Source organism: Halyomorpha halys, unplaced genomic scaffold (genome assembly GCF_000696795.3).
Source record: "Halyomorpha halys isolate HHAL.00 unplaced genomic scaffold, Hhal_1.1 Scaffold1098.1, whole genome shotgun sequence".
Taxonomy (NCBI): Eukaryota; Metazoa; Arthropoda; class Insecta; order Hemiptera; family Pentatomidae; genus Halyomorpha; species Halyomorpha halys.
In genome coordinates this window covers 11622-33387 of record NW_027106514.1, presented here as the reverse complement: position 1 = coordinate 33387, position 21766 = coordinate 11622, and the positions used below count along the sequence as shown (strand labels likewise).

General features: G+C 37.3%; 1 protein-coding gene across 1 annotated transcript; it reads right to left on the bottom strand.

Annotated features, from left to right (window-relative positions):
- Positions 1–4547: 4547 nt before the first annotated feature.
- Positions 4548–6545, bottom strand: LOC136795166 (uncharacterized). Its single transcript, XM_067044865.1, has 3 exons — positions 6333–6545; positions 5288–5411; positions 4548–5203 (listed from the first exon to the last, which is right to left on the bottom strand). The coding sequence occupies exons 1-3, from the start codon at positions 6543–6545 to the stop codon at positions 4548–4550; spliced, it is 993 nt and encodes a 330-aa protein (XP_066900966.1).
- Positions 6546–21766: the final 15221 nt, after the last annotated feature.

Genomic DNA, 21766 nt, shown 5'->3' with positions numbered 1-21766 from the left:
ATGTTTGTGGAATAATCCTGGGACACTGGTAAACAACTCTAGTCCACCTCTCTAGCGCTTGTTTCTATGAAATCTTGATCAATTTCCACAAACTACCGCTCTCTCGGAAATCCTTCCTTCTTCCATAACTCCTTTGCCGACTTTCTCTTTAGTAACATGGATAAGAATTGTCCCATTCTATCCGGAAGTCCGGGAACGCAAGCATCGGCTCTTGTTGCAGCTTCTCCATGCACTGCCTAATATTTTCTTCGACCATCGGTGTAATGATCCCCTTTCTCCCTTTTTTGTGCAGATTGTTGAGTGGAACGAGATACTCAGCCATTCCTGGCACAAATCTTCTGTAATAATTTAATTTTCCCAACAGCCTCTGAACTACCTTTACAGCCCTAGGAACCGCCATCTTCCGTATAGCTGCAACTTTATCCGCGTCAGATTTAACTCCTTATTAGTGAGTACATTCTTCAAAAATATGTCTAATCGTGAGAATGGACTGACAATATTTGCACGTTGGAGGTGGCAGTTATCTGATCAGGTGTGAGTATGTGAGCCCTATTCTCAAGTGGTTTAGAGCAACTTCCTACGGCTGTTGCGGTAGGATGTTGACCATGGTTTTACTGATCGTTTTATTTCTTTTAATTTATTCGGAGAGCTTTCATTCCACTTGGGCTGCCATTTTTCTAATATTTGTAATTTAAGGGATGTACTGAGTTCTGAAGGGGTAAGAACAGCGGTGCCTCGGCCAGGGAGCTTGAGTGCCTCTCTGGCAGCTTTGTCCGTGAGTTCGTTACCTACAATGCCAATGTGGCTTGGAGCCCATATGAAAATAATGGATTTACCTTGTTATGATAATTTTAGAAGAAAATATTGAATTCTTATAATGAGTGGATGCTCCGGGTACATGTTTTTTAAACTTTTTAGAGAACGAATCTGAGATTATTACAATAGTCTTCTGAATTATTGAAAAGCAAAAATAGAGGGCTGATGCTATCGCGTGGAGTTCAGCGGTATATATTAAGCATAACTTATGTAATTCAAACTTGTGGGTTGAATCGTGAGTGACGAAAGATGCTTTCGAATTTGGAGCCATCAGTGTATATTAAAAAATAATCCGGAATATTTTCTAGAAGACACTATAACCGTTCTTTATACTTGACAGATGTGGTCTTATTTTTGTGCATAAGTTACAGATGTAGCATTGTTACAGGTTGTTTTAGAGTCCAAGGTGGGTTCTGAATTACAGGCTTCATTATCGGAATCGTTTTAAGTGTAGAGATAGCCAGACGGATTCTATCTGACAGAGGGAGTGTCGGGTTTTGTTTCTGCCGAAAAGCTATGGAGAATTTAGATCGAAAAATATATTTGTAAGTCGGATGATTTGTTTGCTAAAATAATTTGGAAACATAATTAATAGCTAGTTTTTGTCTTCTAAATGATAGCGGAGGTAGGCGTGCTTCAGAGCAAATGCTGACAATGGGACTGGTCCTAAATGCACCGGTAGTAAGCCGGATACCCGTATGATGTACTGAATCGAGCTTGGCAAGAGTTCGGCGACGCGCAGAGCCATAGACAAAAGAACCATAATCTAGCTTGAAACAGACTAATGTAGTATAAAGTTTTAACATGGTAGAACGATCCGAACCCCACGATGTACCGCTAAGAAACCGGAGTATATTTAATTTTTTTATCGCGGCTGACCTTAATGATGTAATATGCGGTTCCCAACTTAATTTATGATCAAATATGAGGCCTAGAAATTTGTGATGATTTTTGTGAGGAATTGGTAAATTACTTATATGTAGTACGGGAGAGATAGGCGTATTTCTTTTTCGACTAAAGTGAAGACATGCAGTTTTTTATGTGGAAATTTGTAAGCCAATAGATGTAAACCAGTGATTAATTATGTCGATGGCTTCTTGCAATTTATTTTTAATATTATTAACGTTCTTCGACCTGCAAACAATCGCTAAGTCATCAGCAAACAGTAAAGATTTGACGCCTCTTGGTAAATTGAGCCCTAGATCATTTATGGCAAGTGAGAATAAAAGTGGGGCTAAGGACACAACCCTGAGGGACACCTTTGAGCTGTTTATGATTTTGTGATAATTCACGGCCAACTTGAACCTTAAAATGACGGTTAGAGAGAAATTGTTTTATAAAGCGATACATTTGTCCACTGATCCCCACAGACGTTAATTTTTGAAGGATGGCTGTATGGTTTATACTATCGAATGCCTTCATCATATCAAAGAATACTCCAATCGCTTGTTGTCCGTTGATAAACGCATATTGGACTTCGGTCTCTAAAGTGACTAAATGATCTAATGTAGATCGTCCTTTGCGAAATCCAGACTAAAAAGCTTGAATTAGGCCATTATTTTCTATTACCCACATCAGTCTTTTGTTTACCATCCGTTCTATGACTTTACTTAGGCAACTAGTCAGAAAAATAGGGTGGTAACTATTAGGTAATCGCTTATCTTTCCCATGTTTCAATATTGGAATTACCACCGAATCTCGCCAGGTTATTGGGAACTCTCCAACGGACCATATGCAGTTATAGAAATCGAGGAGCCAATTAAGGGTGTTACGTGGAAGGTTTTTTATCATGTCGTAGTGAATGATATCCGGACCGGGGGAAGATCCTTTAACGGCATTTAAAATATTTTCTAGTTCCCACAGCGTAAATGGAAGGTTATACTGTAAAACCGTATTATAACTGTCATTCTGAAATTCAATGTCTTCCGAATTAGCATTGTTATAATGATTTACAGGATTATAAATTATGGATAAAAAATTTGCAAATTCATTTGAAACGGATTCTGGATTATCCGATAAATGACCATTAACTAATATGGTGTATCGGGGGTAGTACGGATTTTTTATGATTTTACGAACTTTATTCCATACATCAGCTGATGTAGTTGACGCTGTAATAGAACTTATTATAAATTTTCTCCAGGATTCAGTCTTACATTGATTGAACGTTTGTCTGCATATAGCCCGCTGTTTTTTATACTCAATCAAATTTTGAGTTGTTATACATTTTTGAAATTTTTTTAAAGCTTTACGACGGTCTTTAAGAGCTCTTTTACACGTTCCATTGAAACATGGAACCGGTGGTCTTTTTGGCATTCCTTTAGTTATTGGTATTGATGCGTTAGCTGCTTGTATGATTGTGTTTGTAATTGTTTCGCACCCGTCTTGAATACTCAATTCGCTTGGAGGAATGGGAGGTGGAGAAGCCAAGGATGAAAAGAGAGACCTATCAGCCCTATTTAATATCCACCTGGGTTTCGTCCGAAATGAAGGATTTTTATTTGAAAGTTTTATAAGGATTGGAAAATGATCACTTCCGTAAAGATCCGGCAGAACGTTCCATTCTATAGCACTATAAAGTCTCGAGCTGCAAATAGAAAGATCTATGGCGGAAAACGTGCCATAACTGGAACTAAGAAAGGTGGGTTCTCCGGAATTTAGAAGAAGTAGATCTGAGAGGTCAATGAAATTTTCTATTATTCTGCCTCGTAAGTTTTTGTCTTGCGATCCCCATAAAAGGTGATGCCCATTAAAATCTCCTATCTATAGAACTGGGTGAGGTAGTTGGTTAAATATGTCTATCAGATGTTGAGATTCAATTGACCGATCTTGTGGGAGGTAGATGTTACAAACGGAAAATGTGAAGCCTAAATGGATAGAAACTGCTACAACTTGAAGGTGAGAGTTAATATGGATTTGTTCGGAATAGAAGGATTTATGAACGGCAATTAAAACTCCGCGACAGCTGTGATTTGAGGTTCTGTCATCCTTTCGATAAATTTCAAAATCTTTTATGGTTATGTTCTCTTGTGGTGAAAGATGAGTCTTGAGAGAAAGATTGGATTTATGTCATTTATTATAATTTGTATATCATTGAAATGAATTTTTAAACCATTACAATTCCATTGAATTAAGGCCATTTAATTATAAAAAGAGAAAAAAGATACAGTAGATGTGGATTAAGTAAAAATTTAATCATTGTTAATTTAGGAAATTATTTTTTACCTGCGGTTTTGTTTTTCTTAGGCATTCCCCTTTTATGATTTTGTAACTTATAACCTTTAGTATCCTTTTTCTCGTCGGTAAACATATAACAGTCCGGAATTGATGAATCGCTCCCCTCTACGGCCAGAATTAGGTAGTTGTTCCGATGGGGTGAAAGATGTTACTAGGGGCCTTGGGGTGCGGATAGGAGAAGAGGTGATGTGGGATGAGGTAATGGATACGGAGGAGGTGGAAGTAGAGGTGGATGGGAGTGGGGAGGTGGTGAGAGGTATAAGTGGTGGAAGGTTTGAGGGTTTAGAAGATGTTTCGGGAGCACCATAAATGAGAGAAAGTGTAGGGTGGGAAGCTGTTAAGGTACTGCCATTTGTTTCAAGTGATTTTGAACGCAAGCGTGCGGCCGAAATTCCGGTTTTAAGTGTGGGTTTTATACTAGGGGGGATGGTGAGAGTATAGTCAACCTGGATTCCTATATCTTTTTTTTCAGAACATTTCGGAGCTTCTGCATACTATTTTAAGAATATATTCAGATTTTGTTCCCTTAGAATATTTTTAGCTTCAATGAAAGAGACCTTTTTAATTGTTTGGATTGCCTTGATTTCTTTGTGTAATTTAAAAATAGAGCACTTTCGGTCCAGGGCGTTATGCTTTCCAGAACAATTAATGCAACTTGGTGGTTTTTCGCTGATCGAGTTTCCTGTATGACGGGCCTGACCACAGTTGGCACAATCTGCTGCTTTTTTACACTGTTTAGTTGGATGTGCATACTCATGACAATTATAGCAACGGTAAGGATTGGGAATGTAGGGATCGACCTTGACAGTTAAAAATCCCACTCTATTTTTTTCGGGAGGCTTGGGTGTTGTAAAATATAATATGTATGTGTGGGAGTATTTTTCAACTCCATTTCTCTTTATTTTAATTCTAAAGACATCAGTTACAATATCATTCAGTTCAATTTTTATCTCCTCAATTGTAGCAAGCTGTAGGTCAAAACACCGGATCACGCCTTTAGAATAGTTAAGTGAGCGATGAGGACTTGCTTCTACTTCAAATTGACCCGCAAAATTCGTGATTGCTAATAATGTTTCAGACTGCTTTGCGTTACTTGTTTCAACTAATAAATTCCCATCTCTTAGTTTTCTAATATTATTGACATCACCAACTGTGTTAAAAAAGAATTTATTAATAAAAAAAGGGGATACATTTTTAAAACTATTGTTATCTGTCCTGCTAATCATTATATAACTTGGCATTATTTTATTATTTGAAGATTGGCTAATATTGTCGGGAGCAGCCTTCATTCTGTCTCCTTTCTTCTGTTTTGAATTAGGACTGGATGGATCAGTTTCATTCATATCGAAGTTTTGTTGCTATGATTTTAATTAATAGGTGAGAAAGAAAATAATAAACACAAAGAAATTTTATAGACAGTGGAAATAAAAGATTTAATATAAATGTCTTATTAGGACTTATATGATATAAAATCTATATAATTAAGATGTTTGTTAATATTTAAGAAATTTAGATGTAAATAAAACAGAAGAAATTAATAAAACATTATTTTTGCTTATCTGACTGAAGTCCGATCCGACAGGAAGCTTCACTCTCTTCTAGGAACCGAAGGAACACAGGTTTATAATCAAATTTTCAGTTACTAATTTTTATAGTCAAATTTTCAGTTATTAATTTTATAATAAAATATTCAGTTAATTTTGTAATCAAATTTATTGTTATTAATTTCATAATCAAATATTCATTTATTAATTTTATAATTAAATTTTCAGTAATTAATTTTATAATCAAATTTAGTTTAAAAGTTTTCTTGTGCAATGTCCTAATTATTTTAATTGAAGGAATAAATGGATAAGGTTAATAGAGTTCTCTATTTAGAATTTATCAACTTTATAATTATGTTCATCTGGCTGCAACATTCATAAACTTAAAATAGTTTTGCCAAACGGTCATTTATGAATTCGTTGTATAATATCTTTTATTTCGGTTTTTATTCTTTTAATTATATTTCCAAATCTGAAAATATTTTTTCTTTTCCTTAATGCTATCAATTTATTGAATTGGTACCTTTGATTGGACCTTTTTATCAAGAATTGTAAATACGAAATTACGTTTAAATAGATTACTAATTATTGTAGAAATTTCAGATGTAGTTTCTAAGTACAGGACTAGTAAAATGATTCTTGGAACACTAATTTTCTTCATAATTTTTAACATTATTGAATAATCTAAAATCGACTCTGTCTTCTTTAAATTATTGGTTCAATTTTAGAACTTACATTAATATTTTCATCAATGTTCAAGCCTTTAATGGACACATCTTTATTTAAAATTTCTAACCGATCGAGAGAAACCTTGGTTGATTCATCCAAATTTATACCAAGAATTTCATTACATTCAGATTCAAAATCTTCAGTTTGAATACAGTTTTTTGCTTTCGCAAATCCATTTACTTCACTATGAGATGTGATTCTTTCTTCATCTCGGCTCATTACAGATGGTATTTTTAAACCGGTATCTTCAATAATCTTTTTCTGAATGGATTCTTGTTCCGAGTGGTTTGATTCACTGCTGGTGTGGTTATTACTTCGTCGCAACTAACTGAATTATGACTTCTCAACTCCGGTCCCCACCATCTGCGAAATCCATGCAGGATCTTTGCTGTGACCACTAATGTTTGTCGTTTTTACGGCACCAGTAGTCTCCTTCAAGCATCCAGTAGCAGTAGAAGTGGCCAATGTCGATGGCGTTGGAGTCTACGCATATGTCAATCAGATTATGACAGTGGGCATCTTCTGGAGAATGACTACAATATATACTTTATTTTTAGAGAATAAGGTTGAATCTTAAATCTAAATAACCAACCATGTAAAGATACCAAGTGAAGCTGTTCCTTATGCAACATGAGCGCCTCAGAAATATCTTTTTCTAGTACAAGTACCTGTGGAAAATAAGGCAATTAATTCTTCATTAATATTTAAGAATAATTAATAATTCTTAATATTAATTCATACCTCTTGGTTCTTGACTCATTTAAAACTAGGGTCAGTACTGACACAAAAGAAACCTTTCTGCCAAGCTTGTACTGTGCCGCGCGTTATGCAGACGCGTTCCAAAATTAAACATTAAAAACTGAAAATTTCAGTTTCTTCATACCTGTTACTCATATAAAACAGTACGGAAACAAAAGAAATCTGTCTAACAAGCTTTTTCTATGTCCCCTATATGCGTAACTTCTTAGTTTGCAGAAATGTTCTGATAGAAATTTAAACATAAAAAATTTATAAAGTATGGAATTTAGCCTATTGGGTGTAAGGATGCCATTTCATAAGTATAATCCAAGTAAGATACTTCAAAAGGGCTACATCAAGCTGTAATGGGACGAATCCAGTATTAATGACCACACAGTGCACCAGACATACTCTTCACAAACAAGAAAGAAAAGAAAGCAAATATATTGCCATTCCAAACAATAACAACATAAGTTCAAATGTGGGTGAGAGTCTTGGAAAATATCACAAGTTGGCGGCCGAACTAAAGGAGCTGTACCATCTGGAATGTGTAGTGGTAACGTCAATTATAATATCGGCGAATAGGCTGATCTCAAATTCAACAGTGGCAGTAACAAATTGATTGGAATTTCCACTTCACCTGCCGAGAGAGGCTCAACAAGCGATTCTCTTCAATACAAGAAAACTATGCAGAAATTCTTAAATGTTTAAAAAAATTTAAATTAAATCTTACAAGACTGCTAATACAAGAAATTACTCGTCGATTCCGACTATTACAACTTTTAGTTTAGACAAACGGGCTAAATTTCCAATCCATTACAAAAGACTGATCTATATGACTATTATAAGGCCTATCAGGATATATGGTGTTGAGTTTAGGGGCTCCACTAAACCATCAAATTACTCCCAAATCCAATCCTTACAGTCCAAAATCCTTCGTAAAATCCTTAATGCTCCCTACTTTGTCACAAATCAGGCCATACATCAGGACCTCAATGTCCCATATTTTGCCAATTTGGCCAGAACTAGATACCATTCCTTCCATGATAAATTTCCCAGCCACCCAAATCCGCTTGTTTCTAACCTGGTTTCTCCTTCATTACCTAATAGTCCTCCTAGGCGTCTGAAAAGAAGATGGCCTCGATATCTTCTCCTCTAGAAATGTTATTGGAGTTCTATCAGTGGGTAGATTCTCCACATGTTTTTATCATGTCACTATGCCACCTACGGCAAATTTACTTGTATATATTTTTATACAGTTGTATAAATAAATTATATAAAAAAAAATTAAATCTGGACTATGTCTCCCACCCTAATTCTTAATCCGCGATTGCGAGAAAAGATGGAAAATAATAAAAGCTGCTATCTATCTAGAAATATAAATAATCTACAAATATTATATTACATGTATTTTTTCAATTGATTGATCACAAGGAGCCCATTCAAGTGCAGACACTACTGCTTTTGTATATTTTGCTCCTAAAGTGAAGAAACCGAGTTTCTTGTCCCTTTCTGTGAGGAGCATGCATACAAAAAAAAAAGAAGATTAAACTAACGAAGAACATTTTTACGATTGATATTGTTATGTTATACATAATAAATTAGAAACAGACATTTTTTTCAGTGTGTTTGTTGACTATGATTGATATCAAAGCTCATTACTTCTATGTCGAAAATAATTGATTTTTTTTTTTGTAGCTCCAGTAGAAGGAATAGTTCTTTTGAAATAACTCAGATGCTCAAGGGCAACATCTAAATAGCCCTGATGATGAATTCGACCTCGCCGGAACTCAACCAGCAGTCTTCTATCAATCCTATCCAAATTCATTTATTTCACTTGATATTTTTTATCTGAAAAATATTTACTTCTGGAATGACAATCATAATATGAATATAATTTAGCCTTGGGCTAATTTTACAATAATATGTTCTTAGTATGTAACTGATACATGCTTCAAAATAAGAAATTTATACTGAAACAGTAAATCTCTAAATAGAATGGAAATTATTAAGATAATTGATTTCAAAAAAAGAAAATTAATATCTACAATTGTTAATATAATATGTACTTAAGTGTTATTTTTAGACCCCTGCAATGGTATGCAATTGCATGTTTTTTCCCTTGAATGTTTTCTTTATTTTGATCGCAGATTATGTAAAGCGTCACAGGTACCGTCCAGGTATTTCATACAGTATTTCCGCCTCCCCGTCTACCTCACAAGGGCCACCCAGGCAGCAACCATAAGCGTCGCCGTTATGCATAAAGGAGGTAAAGGTATTTCTATTCCAACTCGTACCAAGAGCTTTTCGGTATGCAAGTCCCCAAGGGCTGGTGCATTCCTCTAAGTATTTATGCCATTTATCTATCATTGGTTTCCCAATTTCATCTTTAAATCACTTATTTAGGGCAAAATACGCTGTTTTTAAGCCTTCTTTAGCATCAACATTATTTTCTCTATGGAATCGCCTCCTTGCTCGATATGTTTTACGCTTGAGGTTCGTCAGTTGATGATTCCACCACGGTTGTCCTTTCCTTACTGACACCTTTACGGTGGGCAATACTTCCTGGACCGCAGTATAGATTTTTGACGAAAGTCGAGAAGACTCTTCTTCCAATTCAATATCATGAACCGGCTCAACCTCCGATAGATGCCATTGAATATTATCCGTTACGCACTCCCACTCAATAGCCTGTGTTCAAAACTTTGTCTTCCGGTTTTCAGCTCTAGTACGCAGCCTAGTCCAGCCCTCCTGGTCTCATACTGCTTCTTCCCTGCCCTCTTCGTCATCTTCCATTAGTGGCTCGCCGGCCCTTCCCAATGTAAAGTGCGTTGGACCGACCACCTCCCTCCACCCGTAAATGAATTCCCTGAAGTACGGGTAGTTCTCCTCCTCCATCAGGAGAGGGAAGTCCGACTATTCTTCACTATCAAGTCGATTTTTATGAAGTGGCTCAGTTCTCCCGTTTCTCCCCAGGTCAGAAATGGTCTTCCTCAAGTCTTGGGCGGTCGCAGTGCGTACTTTGATCCACTCTAGTGTTGTTGCGTGTGCTTCTGCAAGGGAGACTGGTAGTGGAGGAAACTCTTATTGTGGAGGATTCCCCTCTGTGGGTGGTACGTGTTCGACCTCATTTTCATTTAAAGCTTCCCGGTTCAATTCTGCTCTTCTAACAGTAATGTTGCCATTTGCAGCCATTCTTAAAAAAAAAAAAATAGAGAGAGGAAAAACATTTTAAAGATGACAAAATAACAACATAAAAAAAAATCTTCTCAACAGAAAAAAATATGCGGTATATAAAGTTCCCGGTTTTTGGCACCAATTATGCATTTGTGAGCTCTAAAACTAAAAAGAGAAAAGGGTGATAGAAATGACCAACTCGCTTGTTAATCAAGGACTGACTTTTATTGTGTTCCGTACCAGTAATGGTTGGACAAGGCCTGTATACAACACTAATCCTAACTCCCCATGTGAATAAACCTCAATAATGTCTATAAGGAGCATCATAGAGATAATAAAGCAGTATCTTTCTAGTAAGCGTGCGGTTAAATTCTGTTACCGCTTTTCCTTTTTCTTCAAGCTATTCAGTCCAAGTGCTCGTAAGTTACCTCTATATATACATCTTCGATAAGCTGAGCTCTCGAAATAAAACACAAAACAAATCTAAAGACAAACTAACCTATATAAAAAAAAAAAAAGGAAAACTAAAAAATACACTTTTCATTAACTAAAATTAACACATGAACTATTTAAAAACTGACAGAACTTGTCACTCCGTTCTTCTCACCATAAGACTTAGAAGCACTAACGATGAACCATTTGTATACAAAAAAAACTTTTACATAGATGAGAAAACTCCAGATCCTATTGATTATTCATTATGGGGAACTTGAGTTCTTCTATGTGAATCGTCCTTCGTTTATTTTTTGGTTCTTTAATACTCTCTAATGTTACTATGTTATGCTCTCTAATTGTAATCACCCTGAATGGCCCCTCATACCTTTGCGGCTCCTTACCCCTGTTAGAGCTCACTCTACGGTAAACCACTGTCCCTATACAGATTTTCCCCACAATGTCACGTACACCCTCATTATGTCGCGCCACGCGTTTGGCTTCCTCCTTTTCGATTCTCTCCCACATCTTGTACCACGTTTTTCTCAGTGCCAAACCGTTACCCACGATCTCTTCTCCGTCGATCACTGTGTTTCTATAATCGCGGTTCACAGAATTTCGAATGGACCGAATCCTGTTACAGTGGTGGTTATATATATATATATAGGCTGCTATAGCTCTTATCACAGCCTCTTCTGGTTCCAGGCCCTTATCTAGGTGATACATCCGCAAGTGATCGCTTAAAGTACCGTGGAGTCTCTCTATAACCCCCCCCCCTTCCAGGTCTTAGCGTGTCCTGGGGTGTTTGATGCCACCTTTCCTCCAAAGCCCTCATTTCTTCCCTGACGTTGCCGTTATCGAACTCCCGTCCCGCATCATACGATATACTTTCCGGTACTCCATAGAACTGAAACCATAAATGCAGCGCTCCCAAGTCTGATGTGCCATCGCCACTTTTCTAATGAGGTCGATCACTGTAACCCACATGTAGCCCCTCCAGGTGAAAATGACGATTTGTAATTCCACTAACGGTGTGTTCGCAGTCGATGTCTCCTCTAGTGTCGCCTTGGGTGGGTGTCGGTCGTATTTGATGCTGAGGCACACCTCACAGTTCCCGATTATCTCATGAATCGTTTTCCGCATATTCCACCAGAAATATTTCCGTCGCAGGGCTTTGTAGGTTTCATTCAAGCCCCGGTGATTGGTCTTCCCCTGGTGGTATTCCAAGGTGACCTCCGTCCTGAACGGTTTCCACCATCATTAGGCAACGAACGAAGTTTCGATCCATTCCGATCTGTTTTAATCTCCAGAGGCCTTTTATCTTCTTCCAAACCACTCCATTCCCGACGTACAGATGGTATGTACGGTTTGGATGCATCTTTCAGCGCCCGGCAGATATAATCATTCCTGATACCCGGTGCCAACCAAATAGTGGTGATCGAGGTCTTCCCATATTTAGCGAAGTCTATCTTCATGGGTCCGGAAGTTCTTGTCTTCCAAATTATTTGGTTTGATTTATCGTTCACCACCTCCTCGAGGTCTTCCATCTCCGTCTGTCTTCCCTCGGTCGAGCTTTCGTTCTCGAATGATAGCTCATGATCGTTCCACGTCGTGCTTTGGGTTTCTTCTTTCCCTGGCGTCCATTCTCGCAAGAACTGTCTCACCTCTCTTGACGTGTGTGGTTTTCCTCCTCTATTACATTTACGGTCATCGCGCGGTATAGTCAGTCAGCGACTACATTTTCTTTTCCTGGTTTGTACTGGATTACGATGTTGTAATGGTTGAGCAGTTCCTTCCATCTGGTGACCCTAGCCGAGGACTCTTTAAGCTTCCCAACCTATTGAAGCGGTCTGTGATCAGTATGTACTCGGACACTACCTCAAAAACGTGTGGGCGAAAACGTTCTACAGCCCATACTATGCCTAACAGTTCTCGCTCAATCGTCTACAGTAGTTTAGAGCGCCCAACATTCTCCTGATTCCCTTAACATCCGTTGGAATCGCCATTTTCCTGCTCGCTTCTACCTTATTTTCGTCTGGCCTGACTCGCTGTTCAGATATTGTGTGTCCTAAAAAATATTTATTTAGTTTCTCCCCAATATTGATTTTTTACACGATAACTTTAACTCAAATTTCCGGACCTGATCGAACACCTTGCGCAAGTGGGAAACATGTTTTTCCTCCGTTTTGCTAAAAACGAGCAGGTCGTCCGAATACCTCCCCCCTCCTTGGATCGCACCTATCTGTTTGTTTTCTCCCATTCGAAGCTCGCGACACCAATATCTTCTCTTTCCCAACCAAATCCTCCACAGGGCCTTGTTATTTCTAATCCCCGCACTTGCCTTCCCTAATAGATCGCAACCTATAATAGCCTGATATTCATAGTGGGCATTTTCTCCACGATATGAACCCTCAATACCCCTTTTTAAATCCCCCATTCCCGTAAATCAATGACCGTCTCCCCTTTTACTCTGCAGAGCCCACCCAGGGTGATTAATTGACAATGGCATACCTGGAAATCCATCTAGAGTTTCCTCTCACCGCCGCTCAGCTTTCTTAGCATCTCCCGGCAGAGGAAGGTGTGGGAGCTCCCCGTGTCCACGAGGCATCCCACGCCGCTCACCTTGATGGTAGGCAGACCGCTGATCTCTCCTCTAATGTGCGGTCGCCCCTCTCCTGGCACCCTCCTCAACTCTCTTGCCTTAATCTCCTAATATAATAATCCTTTAATAATAATAATAATATAATAAACCTTTAATAAAGTGATTTTGCCTGAGAACCGTTCCAAGTTTGAGATGGTTTTTCTAATATCCTGAGAGGTTCCTGCTCTCACTTTCATTTTAGCCAACATATTGGCGTGAGCAGCCGCGAGAGTGGTATCTTGTAGCGGGGGTAGCACTGGAACCGCCGCTGGGACAGCCGGGGCTGCAGGAACTCCACGAGCCGGTTGCGCCACCGTGCTGTGGTTGTGGTTGACCTTCACCATTGACCATCTTGGTCAGTAAAAAAGAAAAAAAAAAGTGACAATATATGAGAATTAAAAGGAAAGAAAGCCGGAGGAAGAAAGAGAAAAAAAAATGTTTGATGAGAAAACAGTTGAAAAAAAATCCTTGATGAGAGAACAGTTAAAAAAAAAAAAATCTATACAAAACTATACACATAAATTGAACTTAGAACTAAAGAAAAAGACTCCTGGTACCAAGAAATGAAGAGCAATAAAAAAAAAATTACAAAAGTCAAAAATAAGCTAATAGCAAAACATAATGCGCCAGTCTCCATATTGTCATTGCCGGAAGTTTTAACTGTTTTGAGTATGGACTGTTCTCATCTTTTTAGGTTCTCTGATACTTTCTATTATTTACAATAATATTTCCCTGGACATACTCCCTACGATATGTACCAGCAAGTTTTCCCTACTAAATCCCCACCAGATAGAGGTGTGCCCTCTCTCTACTACATAGCTTTTCGGAACATGATAGTGGTGGAACTGCCTGTATCCACAAGGCATCTCACTCCTGCTATCTCTATTGTAGGCAGACCGCCATTAATTTCTATCACATTGAAATTCACCAGAGTGCCGTCGCCCCTCTGCCGGCACCCCCTTCAGCTGACTTCCTCTTTCCTGTTCTTCGACTCCATCCGCCTCCGTTCCCTTATTTCTATCCTTCTGTTTCCGCTCGGCCTCTTGACTACCTCGGTTCTGTGGCTCCTCAGCTTCTTTTTCGGTTTCCCATGTCCCCAATGCTTCGGCGAATTCACCAGATTGTATACTCAACCTCTGGTTGCTGCTCCATATCTGTCGAGCGTTGATCTCCATTTGTTCGTCCCAGCCCGCATCTTTTTTTCGGTACATGTATGGACACTGTTTGGATATTTCCGCATTCAAAACACCTTGTGCGTGGACATTAGGCCACTAAGTGTCCTGCTTTCCCGCAACCATGGCATTTTTGTCCTCATAGCGCCCGCTTATTTTTGGTTTTATCTGCCTTCCTTCGGTGTTCGCAACTCTTTCCTTTCCATTATGACGGTATTTATTTCTTCTCCATTGAACTGGATTAGTCCTCAGTCAATTGTAAGCAACTCTCGTTCCAATGTCTTCTGTTTCCATGTGGGACTCTTCCTCTCTGTGCGCTAACGTTAATTAGTTCCTGCTCGCACTTTACAAAGGAGCATTCCCTCCTTCTTCGCCAACTGAATCGTTAGTATATTGGATAGGAATTTAATCCGACACTGTACCTGGATTATTTGCATCATCATCTCGCCGGGTTTATCGGCGATTCTGCTGTATCCTGCAAGGAATTCCGCGGCATACTGCCCATTATACTGTCTCGGTTTCTTCGCCTCCCTAATCATCATTACTATGTCCTCTTCTGGAGCTCACCATCCTCCTCAAAACTTCTACTTCAATCTCGCCTTGATCACGTTTTGGGATGTCTCCTCATCTTCTCGAATCTGATTGAGGATGCTTCTCTTTACTCTGCAATCGACCGCTGCTTTTAATGCCTCCGTATCTTTGTTATGGAGTAGATTTTCTATAGACTTCGCTTTAATTCGGTTTATTATTCATTCACTCCCCTTTAAAAAGAGATTTAATTCTCCAGTCTCCCCGGAGATTTTTTCAAGTCCGACACCGCCTTCCTCAGGTCCTAGGCGGTTGCCGTACTGACCTTAATCCATTCAAGCCTTCAGGTTAATTTATGTATATAGCGTTTACTTTATTTTTTTTTTTTAAGTTTTTTTGTATTGTGGTATTGGTATAGGAATTTTTTTTATTGTAAATAGTTTTTTATAATTTTTTTTTATGATAAGAAAATTAACATAAAACGTTAGGGGATAATTAATTTTTATAATTTTTCTTAATCTTTTTTAAAATCGAAATACTGTTTATAATCTAAGCTATGTTTTGAGAAAACATTGGTTCTACTATATTTCTTTATTTTAGTGGTACAATTGCTTTGCTTTTTTGCTTTCTGTATTGTTGGTTGACTAAATTCTAAATTAGTTAAATAATATTTTTTAAAAATATATTTTAGCTATAATCTCAATTAAACCATTAATATGTGTAGAAAACAGTTTTTAACTTCAATTTAGATTCGTTGTTTGTCCTCTTCGTCTTCCTCAAAAATATCTTTATTTTTTTCTATTTGTTTATCATGAGTGTTGTCATCAATATTTATGTGTAAAGTTATTAAATAGACAATAAAAAGTATCAACAATTAGTTATCGCTGTGAGAGGTTTTATAAAGGAGAGAGAGAGACGTTTTGATAAGAGACGTTCCAATGTCAGTGTCAAGGACTAATGACGTACTACCCCCTCACAACTCCAACATCAAGGTGTGGTTTTTACAGAAGATTTTATATTTTCGGTTGGCTAGTGCTCGTCACTTTCATTACCATTTCGCTTTCTATTTTGGAGTTGTTTTTTTTAATTAAAAATAAGTTTTGAACAAATTTAATTGTGATTTCTTTGCCGATTATAAATTTTTAAAGTTTGAGTGGAATTTTTTTTATTGTTTTGTTTTTTTGAACCAGTATTGGATACTTCATCTGATAATCATTGGTAAGCTTGAATTATGTTTTAATATATAAAATATTATAAACAGGATGTGCTGATCCGTTGTTGCTATGCACAGTACTAGGTTTGTATATTTACATTTTTCTTTATTTAGCGATTTTTATCATTTATAAACTAAAAAAAAAAATATTCTACCAAGTTTGCAAGGTTTTAATTTTGTTATCTGCAGATCTCTGGAAAATTTTCGCTTGAATGATGAATGAGAGGGAAACACTTGATTGTAAAATTGTGCTGCTAGTTGTATTGGATTGCTATGTAATAATTGAGACTAAAAAAAATCAACATAACGAATATAGAGTATAATTTCTATTGATCTAACATACATAGTAGTATTTTTCGTTGTTTGTTTCACTCCTAGTTTCATTATGATTTTTGTTCTTATGTTATTCAATACGTTGCAAAATATTTTTCTTTAGTAAATATAAATTAAAATTAATCTAATAAGTAAAATGTTATAATATTAAATATAGTAAATAAATTAATACAACTATTGTTTACTTTCTCCACATAGCTAACTAAAATTGTATGTAACATTTAATTAGAATTTAAAGAAATTTTGAAAATATACTATATCGGTATACTAAAACATAAATAATAAAGAAAACACAAGAAATATTTTCTTTTTTTAAAATTAAACTTCCAATGAATAAATTGTGTTATACATTCTCTCCTCTTCAATCCCATCTCCATATTTTATTTTGGTTATATTGTGAAATTTATCACGCAAATAAATCATACAAGAACTTACTATATTTTATTATTTAATAGGCAATTAAGAAACACAGTAACTGGCATAAATTGTAAATATACAGGGTGATTCAGGGTCAAATGTCTTAAATGAAAATATGAATTAGGCGTTTCAAAACAAGAAAAAGATGCCGTATGATACTAAGATATATTTATATATCTAAAAATAGCGTCTGTTAACGCTATTTTTAAGAGATATTCATGTCCTAAAAATTTTAATTGTTATGAATTATTAAGGTTGTAATAAATAGATTAATATTTGTTCCAACTACTTTATTAATGAAGTTTAAACATTAATAATTAGAATGTTGCCAATGAGTAGTTTCTCTACACGCCTGTAACACTCCAATTTAACTGAGATCAGATTTACTAAAGGTATTATAATGTACAGTTGTAAATAGCAATAAAAAATATTAAAAAAAACATTAATATTCAAATAATATTGCTGTTCACAGTGATTATTTTGATTTTTAACTGGGCATGTTTGTTGCACGTTATGTGTTATAGTTTCAACTACCCTTCTTTATAAAAAAGTAAGTTCATTGACTGGGCTTGCATAAAGTTTTTTGATTAGTCACCCAAAAAAAAAATGTGGAAAGCGTGCTAATAACATATCTAGTTCCATTCGTCCAGTGCTGCTTTGGAAGGAACAAATATAGTGAACAACATGTAAAATGAGCGTAAATGTTTACAATTCCTTAGTGAAGTATATGGAACAACTATTAATTCATTTATTATGACCAAAATAATTCATAACAACTGAAATCTTTAGACATGAATATTTTTTATACAGAGAGTTAGCAGGCATACCTTTATAGGGAATCTTTTTCTTGTTTTTGAGGTCCCTTATTCAAAATTTAATTTAGGGGATTTTATTGTGAAATAACCTGTAAATTAATGATATGAGTATGCTGGGATAATAATCTAAGTATTTCTATTCCTTGGTTTTTAGAACTTAAGGAGGGTTTAGTCCCCAGGTTCAAAACTTATGTAGTTTTAAGCTATATAGAGCAAAATATAGATTGCAGGATATAAGAGAAAAGGGAAGTGCAAGAAATTTAGTTCTTACATATTACGCATTCACATAATATTCCATGCATTCAAAATTCATGTACATTTTCATATTTGTTAATTTCTATAAATGACAAAAAATAAATAACGTATCTTTTAGAGATTGATTTTATAATTTTTGCTATCGTACACTCCGGCACGTATTCGGGACGAGATAGAGAACCTCAAGAAGCTAGGGATAATCGTGGATAGCACATCTCCTTATATTACTCCGTTGTGTATGGTGAGAAAGAAGAGTGCACCAGGCGAAGAAGAGGAAAAATATATGGTGATTATCGATTATCATGAACTGAATGAAAATATCATCGATGAAAGATACCCAATCCCTAGATTTGAGAACATTCTACATAGATTAGGTGGAGCAGAAATTTTCAGAACTCTAGACCTCAAGGCAGGCTATCACCAGATACGACCCAGGTGACAAAATGGCATTCACTTTCGGCAGTCGTCACTTTCATAGGCTCAGGGACGAGTTACAGAGGGGATCGGATGAGTGCTTAAGCCAAGTCAATATAGACGATCTTTTGGTCTTCACTAAATCAGAAACTGACTTTGTGAAGCATCTGAAACGTGTGTTTCGAAGGATAACAGAATTCGGAATGAAACTATTCCAAGGGAAGTCGGTAGCGGGACAAGAGAAAATCAACTCTTTGGGACACACCATCTCCAAGGAGGAATTAAGATTTAAAGAAGTAAGACTTCAAAATGTAGTGGCCTTAAAACGGATAGCGATGCCAACCGATATCAAAGGGATCCGCAGGATATTAGCCCACTGAATTACTATCGCAGGTCTGTCCCTGATATAGCAATATACCTGGTACCCCTGAATAAAATGCTGAAGAAAGGAAATACACTAGTCATAAAGCCGGATATTGAGTTTAACGTTCGGAAGTGTTTTGACCATTTACAGAGAAAGCCAGAAGCTAGTGGCTTTTCCGGACTTCCAGAGACAATTCACACTAGCGGCAGACACTAGTGAGTTCACTCTAGGTGCAGTATTTTCTTAGAAAGGGAAGAAAGGAGAGCGTCACATAGCCCATGCCAGTAGATGAGTATTTTTGTCACTAGCGTGGTAGTAAAATATCCGTAAAGCAAATTATGTGTGTACGTGTGTGTTATGGTCACTGGCGAGGTTCCAAAAAAACCTTAAACCAAATTATATGTGTGTTTAAAGGCCACTGGCGAGGTCCTAAAAACTTGTAAACCAAAGCATGAATGTATGTTAAAGTCACTGGCGAGGTTCTAAAACCCGTAAACTGAAGTATGAATCAGTGGAAAAATATGCAAAAACCAAAATAACCTCCTTGATATACCTCTACCTTGACGTGGTAAGGGGGCTTAAGTCAAAAAATAAAACATTTTGACGAACTAAAAGGGGTATAACATAGAAACTAATAATTTTGATATTACCAATAATACAAATTTATAATCACCTATATCACAAAACGTAGAACAAAATTGCTTATTTAGTAATACCTTCTGTTCACTGTCAGATAATGGAGTAATTTACTTTTTCGGAGTCCATTGAATACTCCACCCAAGACTACCTATTATGCTTCATCATATCCCAGAAGAAAAAATAACAGAGCCATTAAATAAGGAAATGGTATAAAAATTAATTCAAATCATTAATCAACATAGAATTACAGGATGAAGTATTGGACGGATGGAGTAAGATAATAGAAAAAAGAGAGTGTGCACACCGCACTTTTTCAATCATTCATGAAAAGGTTAACATGAATCTCCCCAATTCTCCTCAATGAGGTGAACCAAAAACGTGAATTGATCGAAGGAGTATTGAAAATGCAAATAGGTTCGAATTATGAATGTTTCTTTTAACCATTAAGACATGCTGATATCTCAACTAAAGTGATCACCTGGAAAATCCAGACACAATCGTGTGCCGATAATCGCATCAGGGCCAGAACCGTATATATATAACTTATGAGTACTTGGACTGAAATGCTTGGAGACAAAGGAAAAGAGGGAACAGAATTAAACAGTACGCTTACTAGAAAGATACTGGTTTATTATCTCTGTGATGCTATAGACATTATCGAGGTTTATTTACATGAGGAGTTAGGATTAGTGTTGTATACAGGCCTTGTCCAACCATAACTCCCCCCTACCAGTTTATGAACATGCCTCATAAACTCCAAAAAGATAACCACAACAAAATACAAAAAAAAACCATCCTATACACAAAAACCGAAAACTAAAAAAAAGTACACTTTTCATCAACTAAAATTAACACTGGAACTATTTAAAAAACTAATAAAACTTGTCACTCCGTTCTTCTTACCATAAAACTTAGAAACACTAACGATAAAACTTTTGTATGCAAAAAAAAACAAACTTTTACATAGATGAGAAAACTCCAGATCCTATTGATTATTCATTATGGGGAACTTGAGTTGTTCTATGTGGACCGTCCTTCGTTTTTTTGGCTCTTTAATACTCTCTATTGTTACTATATTATGCTCTCTAATTGTAATCACCCTGAATGGCCCCTCATACCTTTGCGGCTCCTTATCCCTGTTAGAGATCACTCTACGGTAAACCACTGTCCCTATACCAATTTTCCCCACAATGTCACGTACACCCTCGTTATGTCTCGTCACGCGTTTGGCTTTCTCCTTTTCGATTCTATTTCTCACCTTGTCCCACATTTTTTTCAATGCCATCCCGTTACCAACGATCTCCTCTCCGTCGATCACCGTGTTTCTATAATCGCGTTTGCGCCCTCTAAGTCCGAACAGAATTTCGAATGGAGCGAATCCCGTTACCGTATGCACGGAGTGGTTATAGGCTGCTATAGCTCTTATCATAGCCTCGTCTGGTTCCAGGCCCTTATCTAGCTGGTACACCCGCAAGTGATCGCTTAACGTACCGTGGAGCCTCTCTATACCCCCCCCCCTCCCCCTGCTCTTAGGGTGTCCTGGGGTGTTTAGATGCCACCTTACCTCCAAAGCTTTCATTTCTTCTCTAACGTTGGCGTTATCGAACTCCCGTCCCGCATCAGACCCTGTACTCCATAGAACTGGAACCATAAACGAAGCGCTCCCAATACCGCCTCGGCCGATATTTCTCGAATCTGATGTGCCATTGCCACTTTCCTAAAGAGGTCAATCACCGTAACCCACTTGTAGCCCCTCCAGGAGAAAGTGTCTATTTGTAATTCTACTAACGGTGAGTTTTCCGTCGGTGTCTCCTCTTGTGTTGCCTTGGGTGGGTGTCGGTGTATTTGGTGCTGAGGCACACCTCACAGTTGCCGATTATCTCCTGAATCGTTTTCCGCATATTCCACCAGAAATATTTCCGACGCAGGGCTTGGTAGGTCTCATTCAAGCCTCAGTGATTGGTCTTCCCTTGGTGGTATGCCAAGGTGACTTCCCTCTGTTGATCTCTGTCCTGAACGGTTTCCACCATTATTAGGCAACGAACGAACTTTCGATCCATTCCAATTTGTTCTATGGAATGGAGTGATCCCGACGTATAGATGGTATGTTCGCCCCGGATTGGATGCATCTTCCAGCGCTCGGCAGATCTCATCATTCCTGACACCCGGTGCCGACCAAATAGTGGTGATCGAGGTTTCTCATGTTTAGCGTAGTCTATCTTTATCGATCCGGAAGTTCTTGTCTTCCATATTATTTGGTGTGATTTATCGTTCACCACCTCCTCTAGCTCTTCCATCTCCG